This window comes from Heptranchias perlo, chromosome 21 (assembly GCF_035084215.1).
Source record: "Heptranchias perlo isolate sHepPer1 chromosome 21, sHepPer1.hap1, whole genome shotgun sequence".
In the NCBI taxonomy this organism is placed as follows: domain Eukaryota; kingdom Metazoa; phylum Chordata; class Chondrichthyes; order Hexanchiformes; family Hexanchidae; genus Heptranchias; species Heptranchias perlo.
This window is the reverse complement of record NC_090345.1, coordinates 415,243-431,909: the sequence shown is the minus strand read 5'-3', so window position 1 is coordinate 431,909 and position 16,667 is coordinate 415,243. Positions and strand designations below refer to the sequence as shown.

At 46.3% G+C, this 16,667-nt stretch overlaps 1 protein-coding gene across 2 annotated transcripts in view; it reads left to right on the top strand.

Annotated features, from left to right (window-relative positions):
• The window catches only part of sh3pxd2aa (SH3 and PX domains 2Aa), a 594,706-nt gene that overhangs the window by 350,262 nt on the left and 227,777 nt on the right, over nt 1-16,667 (top strand). For both annotated transcript variants that reach the window (XM_068001935.1, XM_068001933.1), the window contains exon 7: nt 5,468-5,599. In XM_068001935.1, the coding sequence (XP_067858036.1) occupies nt 5,468-5,599 (132 nt within the window). The remainder of the gene's footprint in view (nt 1-5,467; nt 5,600-16,667) is intronic.

The window sequence follows — 16,667 nt, the reverse complement described above, 5'->3', positions numbered from 1 at the left end:
CGATACTAGGAACGAGAGGGTATAGTTGTGTAGAAAGTCTTAAAGGGTAGATCTTGTTTCCACTGGTTAGTGAATTAGTAACAAGGGGGCTTAGACTAAGGTTTAACACTAGCAGGAAGTTAGATATTTTTTCACAGAGAGCTATCAGACCTTAGAATGCTTAATCCACCAGTGGCTATTGAGGCAGAGACAATAACATCGTTTAAAGGGGAATTGGATAAGTATTTAAAAAGAATATAACAGGTAATGGGTAAAGGGCAGGAACTGTGAATACAGTAGACGGATCAGTAGACAGCAGACATCCCCTGCTCTAAGCACTGGCACCTAATAGACTACATCATCGTCCGAGCGAGGGACCGCAAAGATGTCCGCATCACCCGCACCATGACCGGAGCCAACGACTGCTGGACTGACCACCGACTAATCCGCTGTACCATCTCCATCAACCTGGCCCCAAACCAGCAGCGACAGAAAAAACTCTGCTGCAGGAGACTTAATGTCGCTAAAGACCCTGAGAAGAAAGACCTACTCAGCCGTCGCCTTACAACCAACCTGGCGACAACCAACAAACCAGAGTCGCAGAGTGCCCACAGCGTCTGGTCCTCCCTAAAAGCCACCATAGTCAGCATCTGCGAGGAGACGCTTGGTCTCTCGACCAGGAAACGCCAAGACTGGTTCAACGAGAACAATCAGGAGATCCAGGATCCCCTAGATTTCAAACGCAAGGCGTTTCTGAATTGGCAGCTCCACCAAAAGTCGAGCGAGAGGAAACAAGCCTACAGGCAACTGAAGGCCGAGGTGCAACAAAGAACCCGTGACCTGAAGAACAGATGGTGGGTGGAAAGAGCACAGGAGACTCAGCAACTCGCCGACAACCACACCGTGCGCGGCCTCTTCAACACCATTAAAGCCATCTACGATCCGAGTAGCCAGGGACCTACCCCACTGAGAGCTAAAAATGGAGAGGCGCTCATCAAAGACAGACAGGCAGTCAATGCCTGCTGGAGAGAGCACTTTGAGGACCTCCTCAACCAAGACGCAGTCCTCGACGCGAGTGCCCTCAACACCATCCCGCAACATGCTACCCGCCACCATTTCAGCACAACCCCAGCCCGCCACCATTTCAGCACAACCCCAGCCCGCTGTGAGGTCGAAAAAGCCACTCGACAGCTGAAAAACAACAAGGCCTCTGGTGCAGATGGAATCCCCACTGAAGTACTAAAACACGGTGGAGAGGCACTCTTGACACGAATACATGACCTTATCACCCTTGTCTGGAAGGAAGAGAGCATGCCTGGAGATCTGAGACACCATAATTGTGACCATCTTTAAGAAAGGAGATAGGTCTGACTGCAGAAATTACAGAGGGATTTCCCTACTGTCCGCCATGGGCAAGGTCATTGCGAGAATCCTGCTCAACCGCCTCCTTCCAGTGGCCGAAGAGCTCCTCCCTGAGTTTCAATGCGGCTTCCGCCCGTCAAGGGGCACAATGGACATGATCTTTAGTGCGCGAAAAGTGCAGGGAGCAGCATCAACCTCTGTACATGGTCGCCTTCGATCTCGCAAAGGCCTTCGACTCTGTCAACCGTGAGGGATCGTGGAGCATCCTCCTCAAATTTGGCTGCCCGCAGCAATTCATCACCATTTTCCGCCTGCTGTACGATGACATGCGAGCCGTGATCCTCACCAACGGATCCACCACAGACCTAATACGAGTGCAAACTGGGGTCAAGCAGGGCTGTGTCATCGCACCATGCTCTTCTGCATCTTCCACGCTGCAACACTCCACCCCATCACCATGAAGCTCCCCGCCGGAGTGGAGCTAACCTACAGGACAAGTGGGAAACTGTTCAATCTTCGACGCCTCCAGGCCAGAACCAAGACCACCCCAACTTCTGTCATCGAGCTGCAGTACGCAGACGACGCCTGTGTGCGCGCACACTCAGAGGCCGAGCTACAAACCATCGTTGACGCATTCACCGAGGCGTAAGAGAGAATGGGCCTCAGGCTAAACATCCGGAAAACAAAGGTCCTTTCCCAGCCCACTCCTGCCACACAACACTGCCCCCCGACCATCAAGATCCACGGTGAGCCTCTGGACAGCATGGATCATTTCCCATACCTCGGGAGCCTCCTCTCGGTGCGAGCAGACATCGACGATGAAATTCAACATCGACTCCAATGCGCCAGTGTAGCCTTCGGACGCCTAAGGAACAGAGTGTTCGAAGACCGAGACCTCAAATCCAGCACCAAGCTCATGGTCTACAGAGCAGCCGTGGTCCCCGCCCTCCTGTATGCATCAGAAACACGGACAACGTACAGCAGACACCTGAAATCCCTCAAAACGTTGGAGAGATTTAACCAACATTGCCGCCGCAAAATCCTGCAAATCCACTGACAGGATGGGCGCACCAACGTGAGCGTTCTCTCCCAGGCTAATATCCCCAGTATCGAGGCACTGGTCACGCTCAACCAGCTGCGATGGGCGGGCCACATTGTCCGCATGCCCGACACAAGATTCCCTAAACAAGTGCTCTACTCCGAGCTCCGCAATGGCAGGCGATCACTAGGAGGGCAGAGGAAACGCTGTAAGGACACTCTCAATGCCTGCCTAAAAAAATGCAGCATCCCCACCGACACGTGGGAATCGTTTGCCCTAGAACGCCCAAACTGGAGAAGAAGCATTCGCGAAGGTGCCAATCACCTCGAGCGTCACCGAGTGGAGCATGTGGAGGCCAAGCGTAAGCAGCGGAAATAGCGCGCAGAGTCCAGAGCGTCTCTCCCACCCACCCGCCTTATTAAACACTACCTGCCCCACCTGTGGCAGAGTCTGCGGCTCAAGGTTTGGACTATTCAGCCACCGTAGAACCCGCCCTCCTGGAGTGGAAGCAAGTCATCCTCGACCCTGAGGGACTGCCAAAGAAGAAAAACAGTTGAAGAGCTGATTACAATGGGCCATTCTTCATTAAGGTGGGAGGATCATAACAGCCGGGGCGATGTGTCGTTTCACGGGACGGTGTGTCGTTTCACGGGACGGTGTGTCGTTTCACGGGACGGTGTGTCGTTTCACGGGACGGTGTGTTGGTTTTCAGACTGGTGTACTGTTTGTGGGCATGTATAGCTGCAAAGCCCTGATTTTCTAAAGATATTAGCCTTGGCTCAGTGGGTAGCACTCTGACCTCTGAGTCAGAAGATTGTGGGTTCAAGTCCCACTCCAGAAACTTGAGCACATAATCTAGGCTAACACTGCAGTGCAGTACTGAGCGAGTGCTGCACAGTCAGAGCTGCCGTCTTTCGGATGAGACGTTAAATCGAGCCCCCCTCTGACCTCTCAGGTGGATGTAAAAGATCCCATGGCACTATTCGAAGAGCAGGGAAGTTCTCCCCGGTGTCCTGGCCAACATTTATCCCTCAGCCAACCCCAAAAGCAGATTACCTGGTCATTATCTCATTGCTGATGTGGGACCTTGCTGTGTGCAAATTGGCCACCATGTTTCCTACGTTACAACAGTGACTACACTTTAAAAATACTTCATTGGCTTTGGGATGTCCTAAGGTCTTGAAAGGCGCTAGATAAACGCATGTTCTTTCCTTCATGCATCAGCATGACTGTTGGTGGACAAAGTAAAGGATGCCGGCATGAACTGGGAGTTAGGGAAATGTGTCTCTTGAACTGGGGGTGGGGAAAAGGTGTGTTGATGTCACTGACAACTGGATATACAATTTTACAAATAGATTTAGTAATAGATACTTATTCACAATAGCCCGCAATTTCTTTGCAAGAGATAAGAAATGATTGCCACAATTTTTGCTATGATCTTCCATTATAATTGAAGGTTGGAAATGCTTGATGCTGAAGTTAAGATTAGCCAGTGCCCCACTGCACTCTCGGTGTAACTGCTTGTCATAGGTTGACATTCAGAGCTGTTTGTGAGTTGTCAGCTTTCAGCCACGTATGCTAGACTTTCAAAAACCACCCAAAAAAATATTCCCTGCTCCTTCATAAGAAATGGAATTTTGGTGCAAAAATGCTATAGAGGCACTCATAGGGTTAACCAGGGTACTGGAGGAGCAGCTGCTTTCTGCCTTGTAATGCTGCCAGTGAGCATGCAACAGCAAGTCCTGTAAAGTAAGAACGATGGTGTGGCTTCTGTAATGGTTCTGTGCAGCCCATTCGGTTTCTGATTTAGTACCAGCTTTTCCTTTCTTCTGCCCTCACCCTAAAAAAAAAGCCACTCAGCAGAACAGTCTGCAACTAAGAGTGGACCTTCTGGCTCTAGAATTCACCAGCTGCTGATCAGTGACCGTCTAGATGGCTATCAGCATACGTAGCTGAACTGGGCTGATCTGTTCCAAATTAGTTCCCTCAACTGAGGCTAGAATGTCGGGATGAAGGGTTGTCTGCCAGGTGTAGTCTATATCGGAATGAGGGCTAGTTGTGTGATCAGGATTACGTTTGATTAAAGTGCGTCAGAATGAGGGGAGGTGCTTGCTCTTTGGTGTATTAAGGTGATGGACAGCCCCAAGACCGTGACCTTTTGGCTGGACTCCATGGCTGGAAGCTGTGGGCTGGGCTTGGGTTGATTGCTCTTTTTTGTTTGGAAATGTAACTTTATACTGAGGGTGGGGTGTATGCACTCGAGCTGTCAGTAAAGACATTACTGATGAAAGTGGAATGAATTCTGGGCAGTAATTGATAGAGTCAGGAGACAATAAACACTTTCCTATGGCTTCCAGGAACGGCCTGTGGAAGGCCAAGGAAAGCCTAGAGCAGCTCTATAATCAGGAGCTTTCGCCGAGTTTCAAAGCATTTGGAGGGGGGTATACTAGATTCTGTTGGGGAGCAGTGTGAAAGCTGAGTACATACTAATGTAGATCATTTAGTAATTACTTTGGGGAGTTAGATAAGAAAACAGATAATAAGATAACGAAGCTGGGCCAATGCAGCTTTTGTGTGACTGACTGTTATGTAAACAGCTCCCCCTCCCTAGTCCGTCCCACTCATGTGTTTCTATTTAAGGCTTTAAGAGCAGTCGATTGCCATTGGTGTTCTCATCCCCCACACTGCCTCTGGTCTCTCCCTGGCAGAGAGGGACGCGACGGGCTGTTTATTATTTTTAACTCTGTCTCTGCAGTGGCTCTTGGCAATCTCCCCGATTATGTGTGTGACATGAAACTGAGAGCCGGGGATATCTTGGGCCTCGAGCTAACATCTTGTCTGGGATTAAAGTTTCAGGAATCTTAAGTTAAATGCAAGTCTCAAGATTCAAATGTTACGCGGTGTAGCTGAGGGGCTGGAAAGAAGAATCTATATGGCCAGATCTTTAGGAATATGCTGTACACTGAGCTTGAGTTCTGATTGGTTGAGAGGTGCTAAAGATTTGACCTATCGTAAGTGGGATAGCCTGTCGCTCGCGAGGAGCCATGGCTGCGAGTTGGCTGACAGCTTGCTTTTTCCCTACTCCAGGTTCGGAGGCTCTCTCAGAGCCCATGGTTTTGGATCAGTATATGGTGGTCGCCAACTATGAGAAGCAGGAGAACTCTGAGATCAGCCTAAAGGCAGGGGAAGTGGTGGATGTTATTGAAAAAAGCGAGAGTGGTAAGTAAGAGAAATAACTTTTTAAAATCTTCCTTCTTTCTCTCTCTCTCCCAGACCCAGCACTGTACATTACTTCCATCTGTGTCTGACTTTGGCTGAGTATCAGGAGCTCCCTGTTGGTTTGGGCTCAAGGCCAAGATCTGCCTCTCTCTGTAGGAATGTCTGCAAAGTTCTGTATTAATTAACGATGTAAAAGTACTGTAACAGTCTCTATCACAATACTACCATGTACACATTAGCCCGTAGCCAGCCCCTGATGACATGCTGCTATGAAATGCAAGATTATTTTATTTCCCTCCGAACCCCTCTCCTGTAAACATGTGGTTACAGTTTGGAATTAATCCATTCTTTTCCTGAAAGTTCCTCTTCTAATCATTTTCTGTTTTTTTGTTTTGACACCATTGCATCATTTTTGATCTGTTTATTAGTGAGGTAAAGTTGAAGTGGAGGCTGGCAGTGTGTGAGCTGGAGCTGATTTTCTGTGCTGTTTCGTGAAGTATTTGTGTTTGTAGAGTGCTTGGCTGTTGCACCAGTGGCTACGTTGCCTGCAATGTTTGGATAGTGACTGGCACGCGCACTATGTGCTGCATTGTGTCAGTGCACAAGGAAGTTGTTCTGACAGAATTGGGCTCTGTGTAGGTGATACAACACTGGTCTCTGCCAATTGCCCCTTGTCCTTGAGACAAGGCACACAGAAAGGCGACCTATGACCTTTACTCCTTGTTTTTTTAGTTATAGTGTTTGGGTTCATTGTTAATCGTATTAATGTACTGGAGACTTAATGTGAGAACTGCAAGTTTCGTGGTGAACCACTGTCCGGATCTATGGAAAAACCTATTAGACAGAGGTCTGATTTACTGTTTGAGAAGTCTTCCCCAACTGTGGCAAGATTGATTTTTCCCTTTTCCCTTTTTCCGATTACTAAGTGGCCAAATCCAGCGTGCTTTCCCTCTAAAAATATCAGGTACAGCCACAAGAATTGGGTTTAAGTGTCATGGATCTTCAAATGCTGTTTAGCTCGCTCTTTGTTGCTGGGTCCTTCTTTTATCTTTCATTTAGTTTATTCGAGTTTCTAGAGGCATATTTTGGGTTCTGTAATTTGCACCTCCCTTTGCACAGCCCCATGGTCGAGCTTCAAACATTGCGTGTGTAAACCTTCTCGGGATCTGCTCGGTCCTGTTAAATAATTACTATTCTGTAAAAAAAAAATTCACATAATTAATACTCTGATCTTGTGACTGGTGACTTGTTTTTTTTAATGTTCTTTTTAAATAAATGTGAACAGGGCCAATTGCTCAAAACACCCGTTTACAATGCAGCGTTTGTAACCGTCCCTTTCTCTGTACCTGCATCAGTGTCGTTCTTGATCAGGAGAACAAGGCAGTCCAAGCATAGACATCCTCACCGACGCCATCAATCTCCCTCCTCTAATGTGCTGATGGGTGCCAGCCTGTGATAGGGCATTGATCCCAGGCCAGCCTGTGTTAGGACACTGATCCCAGGCCAGCCTGTGTTAGGACACTGATCCCAGGCCAGCCTGTGTTAGGACACTGATCCCAGGCCAGCCTGTGTTAGGACACTGATCCCAGGCCAGCCTGTGTTAGGTCACTGATCCATAAGACCATAAGAGATAGGAGCAGGAATAGGCCATTCGGCCCGTCGAGCCTGCTTTGCCATTCAATGAGATCATGGCTGATCTGATTTTTACCTCAACTCCACTTTCCCGCCCTTTCCCCATATCCTTTGATTCCCTTGCTGATCAAAAATTTGTCTAACTCAGCCTTGAATGTATTCAATGACTCAGCCTCCACAGCTTTTTGGGGTAAAGAATTCCAAAGATTCACGACCCTCTGGGAGAAGAAATTCCTTCTCATTTCCGTCTTAAACGGGCGTCCCCTTATTCTGAGACTATGCCCCCGAGTTTTAGATTCCCCCATGAGGGGTAACATCCTCTCAGCATCTACCCTATCGAGTCCCCTCAGAATCTTATATGTTTCAATAAGATCTCCTCTCATTCTTCTAAACTCCAATGAGTATAGACCCAACCTGTTCAATCTTTCCTCATAAGACAACCCTTCCATACCCGGAATCAACCTAGTGAACCTTCTCTGAACTGCCTCCAATGCAAGTATGTCCTTCCTTAAATAAGGACACCAGAACTGTACGCAGTACTCCAGGTGTGGTCTCATCAGCACCCTGTACAGTTGTAGCATGACTTCCCTGCTTTTATACTCCATCCCCCTGGAAATAAAGGCCAATATTCCGTTTGCCTTCCGGATTACCTGCTGCACCTGTATGTTGACTTTTTGTGTTTCATGTACGAGGACACCCAGATCCCTCTGTACCGCAGCATTTTGTAGTATTTCTCCATTCAAATAATATTTTGCTTTTTTATTTTTCCTCCCAAAGTGGATGACTTCACATTTTCCCACATTATATTCCATCTGCCAAATTTTTGCCCATTCGCTTAACCTGTCAATATCCCTTTGCAGACACTTTGTATCCTCATCGCAACTTGCTTTTCCACCTATCTTTGTATCATCAGCAAATTTGGCCACAAGACACTCTGTTCCTTCATCCAAGTCATTGATATATATTGTAAATAGTTGAGGCCCCAGCACTGAGCCCTGCGGCACCCCACTAGTTACAGATTGCCATTTTGAAAATGACCCTTTTATCCCGACTCTTTGTTTTCTGTTAGTTATTCAATCCTCTATCCATGCCAGTATATTACCCCCAACACCATGAGCTCTTATCTTGTGCAGTAATCTTTTATGTGGCACCTTATCAAATGCCTTTTGGAAATCCAAATATACTGCATCCATTGGTTCCCCTTTATCCACCCTGCCCGTTACTTCCTCAAAGAACTCCTAATAAATTTGTCAGACACTATTTCCCTTTCATAAAACCATGTTGACTCTCCTTGATTGTATTATGAGTCTCCAAATGTCCTGCTACTACTTCTTTAATAGGCCAGCCTGTGCCAGGGCCCTGGTCGCAGGCCAGCCTGTGCCAGGGCCCTGGTCCCAGGCCAGCCTGTGCCAGGGCCCTGGTCCCAGGCCAGCCTGTGCCAGGGCACTGATCCCAGGCCAGCCTGTGCCATGGTTGTCTGTAACAGGGTATAGTGGAGGCTACTCTCCCAGTTATTGGGTATTAGGGGTTTCACTGCAGTATTTATGGTAAATTTCATAGCTGCCCAGTCTTCACGTCAATAATTACTCACCAAGCTCCAAAGCCTTAGTTTCATCCAAAAACTGTGTTGGAACCTTTTTTTAAAAAAGGAAACACACACATACAGGTCAACAGCCAGAAATCCTGAAACTACTAATTATTTGCATCTTTTCACAGGCAAGTAGTTTTTAACAGGACTAAGCACATTTCTGACGTGTGTGTCTGACTAGGTGTGTGTGCCCTGAGTTGCTGTGTCAGTATTTTAAATACATTCTCCCTGGGGCTACCTGTGTAAGTAGAGCATATTTTGTGGTTGAGAATCTCGTCTTCTACCACCTCGATGGTTCCAATCTTGGCCCTCAACCATGGAGCCAGGTTTTAGCAGATCATTTTATTAAAGTGTGTACAGGTTAGAGACCCCAATCAGAGAGAGTCATTGAAAGGCTGTGGTATTTAAAGCAGTCTTGATTCACGTTGATCACTTAAAGCTTACAAATAGCATTGCGGAAAAGCAAACAACGAGTCGGCCCAGGAAAGGTGAGAGCTCCCCTACTCACTTAAGAAAAGTACAAAAATCAGTAGTGGTCATCAAATAGGAGCAAAGACTTGGAAGAGGTTGAAAGTCAGGAGAATGACTAGGATGGGTGAGGGAGACCACAGGACAGTAAGGGTTAAAACTGCAATACCTTCTCATGTCAAACATGATTTCCTGTGTTTGTAGTGCAGGATCCGGATGCTCAGAGACCCGTGATTTTCATACTGTAATGCGGGAAAATTCCTGATTTTCCATGTGATATCTGAATTACAGTCAGATGGACTTTTCCATTTTCCTGTTTCTTTTTAGACCCCAGTTTTAATCTCATTCCATTTTTTCCCAATCTTTTGTTGATCAGTTCTTGTTAATCTTACAACAACAACAACTTGAACCTTTAACGTAGTAAAATTTCCCACGGCGCTTCACAGAAGTGGTTACCAAACAAAATGTGACACCGAGCCACATAATGAGATATCAGGACAAGTGAGAGGTAGATTTTAAGGAATGTTTTAAAGGAGGAGAGAGAGGCGGAGAGGTTTAGGGTGGGAATTGCAGAGCTTAGGGCCCAGGCAGCTGAAGGCACGGCCGCCAATGGTGGGGCGATGGAAATCGGGGATGTGTAAGAGGCCAGAATTGGAGGAGCGCAGTGATCTATCTGGCGGACGTATTGAATAATTACTTTGCGTCAGTATTTACAGTAGAAAAAGAGGATAGCATGCCGGAAATCCCAAGAAAACTAATATTGAATCGGGGACAGGGACTTGATAAAATTAACATAAGTATAGCAACAGTAATGAAGAAAATAATAGCAATAAAGAGTGACAAATCCCCAGGACCAGATGGTTTCCATCCCAGGGTTTTAAAGGAAGTAGGTGAGCACATTGCAGATGCCCTAACTATAATCTTTCAAAGTTCTCTAGATTCAGGAACTGTCCCTCTAGATTGGAAAATTGCACGTCACTCCGATTTTAAGAAAGCAGAGAGAGGGAAACCGGGGAATTATAGACCAGTTAGCCTAACATCTGTTGTGGGGAAATTGCTGGAGTCTATAATTAAGGATAGGGTGACTGAACACCTCAAGAATTTTCAGTTAATCAGAGAGAGCCAGCATGGATTTGTGAAAGGTAGGTCGTGCCTGACAAACCTGATTGAATTTTTTGAAGAGGTGACTAAAGTAGTGGACAGGGGAATGTCAATGGATGTTATTTATATGGACTTTCAGAAGGCATTTGATAAGGTCCCACATAAGAGACTGTTAGCTAAGTTAGAAGCCCATGGAATCGAGGGAAAAGTACGGACTTGGTTAGGAAATTGGCTGAGCGAAAGGCGACAGAGAGTAGGGATAATGGGTAAGTATTCACATTGGCAGGATGTGACTAGTGGAGTCCCGCAGGGATGTGTCTTGGGGCCTCAATTATTCACAATATTTATTAACGACTTAGATGAAGGCATAGAAAGTCTCATATCTAAGTTTGCCGATGACACAAAGATTGGTGGCATTGGTGTCATTGGTGGCATTGTAAGCAGTGTAGAAGAAAACATAAAATTACAAAGGGGTATTGATAGATTAGGTGAATGGGCAAAACTGTGACAAATGTGAGGTCATCCACTTTGGATCAAAAAAGGATAGAACAGGGTACTTTCTAAATGGTAAAAAGTTAAAAACAGTGGATGTCCAAAGGGACTTAGGGGTTCAGGTACATAGATCATTGAAGAGTCATGAACAGGTGCAGAAAATAATCAAGAAGGCAAATGGAATGCTGGCCTTTATATCTAGAGGACTGGAGTACAAGAGGGCAGAAGTTATGCTGCAGCTGTACAAGACCCTGGTTAGACCGCACCTGGAGTACTGTGAGCAGTTCTGGGCACCGCACCTTCAGAAGGACATATTGGCCTTGGAGGGAGTGCAGCGTAGGTTTACTAGAATGATACCCGGACTTCAAGGGTTAAGTTACGAGGAGAGATTACACAAATTGGGGTTGTATTCTCTGGAGTTTAGAAGGTTAAGGGGTGATCTGATCGAAGTTTATAAGATATTAAGGGGATCGGATAGGGTGGATAGAGAGAAACTATTTCCGCTGGTTGGGGATTCTAGGAGTAGGGGGCACAGTCTAAAAATTAGAGCCAGACCTTTCAGGAGTGAGATTAGAAAACATTTCTACACACAAAGGGTTGTAGAAGTTTGGAACTCTCTTCTGCAAACGGCAATTGATACTAACTCAATTGCTAAATTTAAATGTGAGATAGATAGCTTTTTGGCAACCAAAGGTATTAAGGGATATGGGCCAAAGGCAGGTATATGGAGTTAGATCACAGATCAGCCATGATGTTATCAAAGGGTGGAGCAGGCACGAGGGGCTAAATGGCCTACTCCTCTTCCTATGTTCCTATCTTGGAAAGTTGTAGGGCTGGAAAAGGTTACAGAAGTAGGGAAGGGCGAGGCCATGGAGGGATTTCAACACAAGGATGAGAATTTTAAAATCGAGGCATTGTTGGACCGGGAGCCGATGTAGATCAGTGAGCACAGAGATGATGGGTGAACGGGACTTGGTGCGAGTTAGGATACAGGCAGCAGAGTTTTGGATGACCTCAAGTTTATGGGGGATGCAAGGTGGGAGGCCATCCAGGAGAGCATTGGTATAGTCATGTTTAGGGGTAATAAAGGCATGGATGAGGGTTACAGCAGCGAATGAGCTGAGGCAGGGGCGGAGGCGGGCAATGTTATGGAGGTGGAAGTAGGCGGTCTTGATGATGGAGAGGATAGGTGGTCGGGAGCTCAACTCAGGGTCAGATAGGACGCCAAGGTTACGAATGGTCTGGTTCAGCCTCAGACAGTCGCCAGGGAGAAGTCTGGAGTCGGTGGTGAGGGAACAGAATTGATAAGAACGTAAGAATATAAGCTCTGCAGTCCTGCCACATCCAGTCATGAATGATGGTGGACAATTAAACAACTAATGGGAGGAGGAGGCTCTGTAAACATCCCCATCCTCAATGATGGCGGAGTCCAGCACCTGAGTGCAAAAGAGAAGGCTGAAGCATTTGCAACCATCTTCAGCCAGAAGTGCCAAGTGGATGATCCATCTCGGCCTCCTCCCGATATCCCCACCATCACAGAAGCCAGTCTTCAGCCAATTCGATTCACTCCACGTGATATCAAGAAACGGCTGAGTGCACTGGATACAGCAAAGGCTATGGGCCCCGACAACATCCTGGCTGTAGTGCTGAAGACTTGTGCTCCAGACATAGCTGCGCCTCTAGCCAAGCTGTTCCAGTACAGCTGCAACACTGGCATCTACCCGACAATGTGGAAAATTGCCCAGGTATGTCCTGTCCACAAAAAGCAGGATAAATCCAATCCGGCCAATTACCGCCCCATCAGTCTACTCTCAATCATCAGCAAAGTGATGGGAGGTGTCGTCGACAGTGCTATCAAGCGGCACTTACTCACCAATAACCTGCTCACCGATGCTCAGTTTGGGTTCCGCCAGGACCATTCGGCTCCAGACCTCATTACAGCCTTGGTCCAAACATGGACAAAGGAGCTGAATTCCAGAGGTGAGAGTGACTGCCCTTGACATCAAGGCAGCATTTGACCGAGTGTGGCACCAAGGAGCCCTTGTAAAATTGAAGTCAATGTGAATCGGGGAAAACTCTCCAGTGGCTGGAGTCATACCTAGCACAAAGGAAGATGGTAGTGGTTGTTGGAGGCCAATCATCTCAGCCCCAGGACAATGCTGCAGGAGTTCCTCAGGGCAGTGTCCTCGGCCCAACCATCTTCAGCTGCTTCATCAATGACCTTCCCTCCATCATAAGGTCAGAAATGGGGATGTTCGCTGATAATTGCACAGTGTTCAGTTCCATTCGCAACCCCTCAAATAATGAAGCAGTCCGAGCCCGCATGCAGCAAGACCTGGACAACATCCAGGCTTGGGCTGCTAAGTGGCAAGTAACATTCGGGCCAGACAAGTGCCAGGCAATGACCATCTCCAACAAGAGAGAGTCTAACCACCTCCCCTTGACATTCAACAGCATTACCATCGCCGAATCCCCCACCATCAACATCCTGGGGGTCACCATTGACCAGAAACTTAACTGGACCAGCCATATAAATACTGTGGCTACAAGAGCAGGTCAGAGGCTGGGTATTCTGCGGCGAGTGACTCACCTCCTGACTCCCCAAAGCCTTTCCACCATCTACAAGGCACAAGTCAGGAGTGTGATGGAGTACTCTCCACTTGCCCGGATGAGTGCAGCTCCAACAACACTCAAGAAGATCAACACCATCCAGGACAAAGCAGCCCGCTTGATTGGCACCCCATCCACCACCCTAAACATTCACTCCCTTCACCACCGGCGCACTGTGGCTGCAGTGTGTACCATTAACAGGATGCACTGCAGCAACTCGCCAAGGCTTCTTCGACAGCACCTCCCAAACTCGCGACCTTTACCACCTAGAAGGACAAGAGCAGCAGGCACATGGGAACAACACCACCTGCACGTTCCCCTCCAAGTCACACACCATCCCGACTTGGAAATATATCGCCGTTCCTTCATTGTCGCTGGGTCAAAATCCTGGAACTCCCTTCCTAACAGCACTGTGGGAGAACCTTCACCACACGGACTGCAGCGGTTCAAGAAGGCGGCTCACCACCACCTTCTCAAGGGCAATTTGGGATGGGCAATAAATGCTGGCCTCGCCAGTGACGCCCACATCCCATGAACGAATAAAAAAAATAAGAAATAGGAGCAGGAGTAGGCCAAACGACCCTTCGAGCCTGCTCCACCATTCTTTCAGACCATGGCTGATCTTCAACCTCAACTCCATTTTCCTGGTCGACCCCCATATCACTTGATTCCCCCAAAAAATCTATTTATCTCAGCCTTGAATATACTCAATGACTCAGCATCCACAGCCCTCTGGGGTAGAGAATTCCAAAGATTCACAACCCTCTGAGTGAAGCAATTCCTCCGCATCTCAGTCTTAAATGGCTGACCCCTTATCCTGCGACTATGCCCTCTAGTTCTAGACTCTCCAACCAGGAGAAATAACCTCTCAGCATCTACCCTGTCAAGCCCTCTCAGAATCTTATATGTTTCAATGAGATCAGCTCTCATTCTTCTAAACTCCAGATAGTATAGATCCATTCTACTCAACCTCTCCTCATAGGACAATCCTCTCATCCCAGGAATTAATCTAGGCAACCTCCGTTGCACCGCCTCTAAGGCAAGTATATCCTTCCTTCGATAAGAAGACCAAAACTGTATGCAGAACTCCAGGCGAGGTCTCACTAAACCCCTGTACAGTTGTAGTAAGACTTCCTCACTCATGTACTCCAACCCCCTTGCAATAAAGGCCAACATGCCATTTGCTTTCCTAATTGCTTGCTGTACCTGCATGCTAACTTTTTGTGTTTCTTGTACCAGGACACCTAAGTCTCTCTGGACACCAATATTTAATAGTTTCTCACCATTTAAAAAATATTCTGTTTTTCTATTCTTCCTACCAAAATGAATAACCTCACATTTCCCCACATTATACTCCATCTGCCACCTTTTTACCCACTCACATAACTTGTCTATACTCTTTTGCAGACTTTTTGGGTCCTCCTCACTGCTTACTTTCCCACCTAGCTTTGTCTCATCTGCAAACTTGGATACATTACACTCGGTCCCTTCGTCCAAGTCACTAATATAGATTATAAATAGCTGAGGCCCAAGCACCGATCCTTGTGGCACCCCACTAGTTACAGCCTGCCAACCTGAAAATGACCCGTTTATCCCTACTCTCTGTTTTTTGTCTGTTAACCTATCCTCTATCCATGCTAATATGTTATCCCCCAGCCCCATGAGCCCTTTATCTTGTGTAACAATCTTTTATGTGGCACCTTGTTGAATGCCTGTTGAAAATCCAAATATATTACATCCACTAGTTCCCCTTTATCTACCCTCCTAGTTACATCCTCAAAAAACTCAAATAAATTTGTCAAACACTATTTCCCTTTCATAAAACCATGTTGACTCTGCCTAATCATATTATGATTTTCTAAGTGCCCTGTTACCACTTCCTTAATAATGGATTCCAGCATTTTCCCAATGACTGATGTCAGGCTAACTGGCCTGTAGTTCCCTGTTTTCTCTCCCTCCTTTCTTGAATAGTGGTGTTACATTTGCTACCTTCCAATCCTCTGGGACCAATCTAAAATCTAGAGAATTTTGGAAGATCATAACCATTGCTTCCACTATCTCTGCGGCCACCTCTTTTCGAACCCTCGGATGTAGGCCATCAGATCCAGGGGATTAATCAGCTTTTAGTCCCATTAGTTTTTCAAATGCTTTTTCTCTACTGATAATAATTACTTTAACTTCCTCATTCTGATTAGCCCCTTGCTTCCCACTATTTCTGGTATGCTTTCTGTGTCTTCTACTGTGAAGACAGCTACAAAATATTTGTTTAACGCATCTGCCATTTCCTGATTCTCCATTATAATTGTACTTGGATGTGCACTTGAAGTACAGTAACCTACAGGGCTACGGACCAAGTGCTGGAAAGTGAGATTAAGCAGGATAGCTTTTTTTCGGCCGGCATGGACACAATGGGCCGAATGGCCACCTTCTGTGCCGTAACTTTCTATGATTGTATGATAATTTCTCCTGTCTCAGCCTCTAGGGGACCAACATTTACTTTTGCTACTCTTTTCCTTTTTACATACTTGTAGAAGCTCTTATAATCTGTTTTTATATTTCTTGCTAGTTTACTTTCATATTCTATTTTCTCCATTTTTATCAATTTCTTTGGTCGTCCTTTGCTGGTTTCTAAAACTCTCCCAATCCTCAGTCTTACTACTCTTCTTGGCAACATTATAGGCCTCTTCTTTTAATCTAATACTATTCTTAACTCCATTAGTTAGCCACGGGTGGATCACTTTTCCCGTGGAGTTTTTATTTCTCAATGGAATGTATATTTGTTCAGAATATTGAAATATTCCTTTAAATGTTTGCCATTGCTTTTCAACTGTCATACCCTTTGATTTAATTTCTCTATCTACCTTAGCCAACTTGCCCCTCATACCTATGTAATTGGCTTTATTTAAGTTTAGGACTCTAGTTTTGGACTCTCAAACTCAATGTGAAATTCTATCATGTTATGATCGCTCTTCCGCAGAGGATCCTTTACTGTGAGATTACTAATTAACCCGTCTCATTACACAGTACAAGATCTAAAATAGCCTGCTCCCTTGTTGGTTCCATGACATTTTGCTCTAGGAAACTGTCTCGAATGCATTCCATGAATTCATCCTCCAAACTACCTTTGCCAATTTGATTTGCCCAGTCTATATGAAGATTAAAGTCCCCCATGATTAC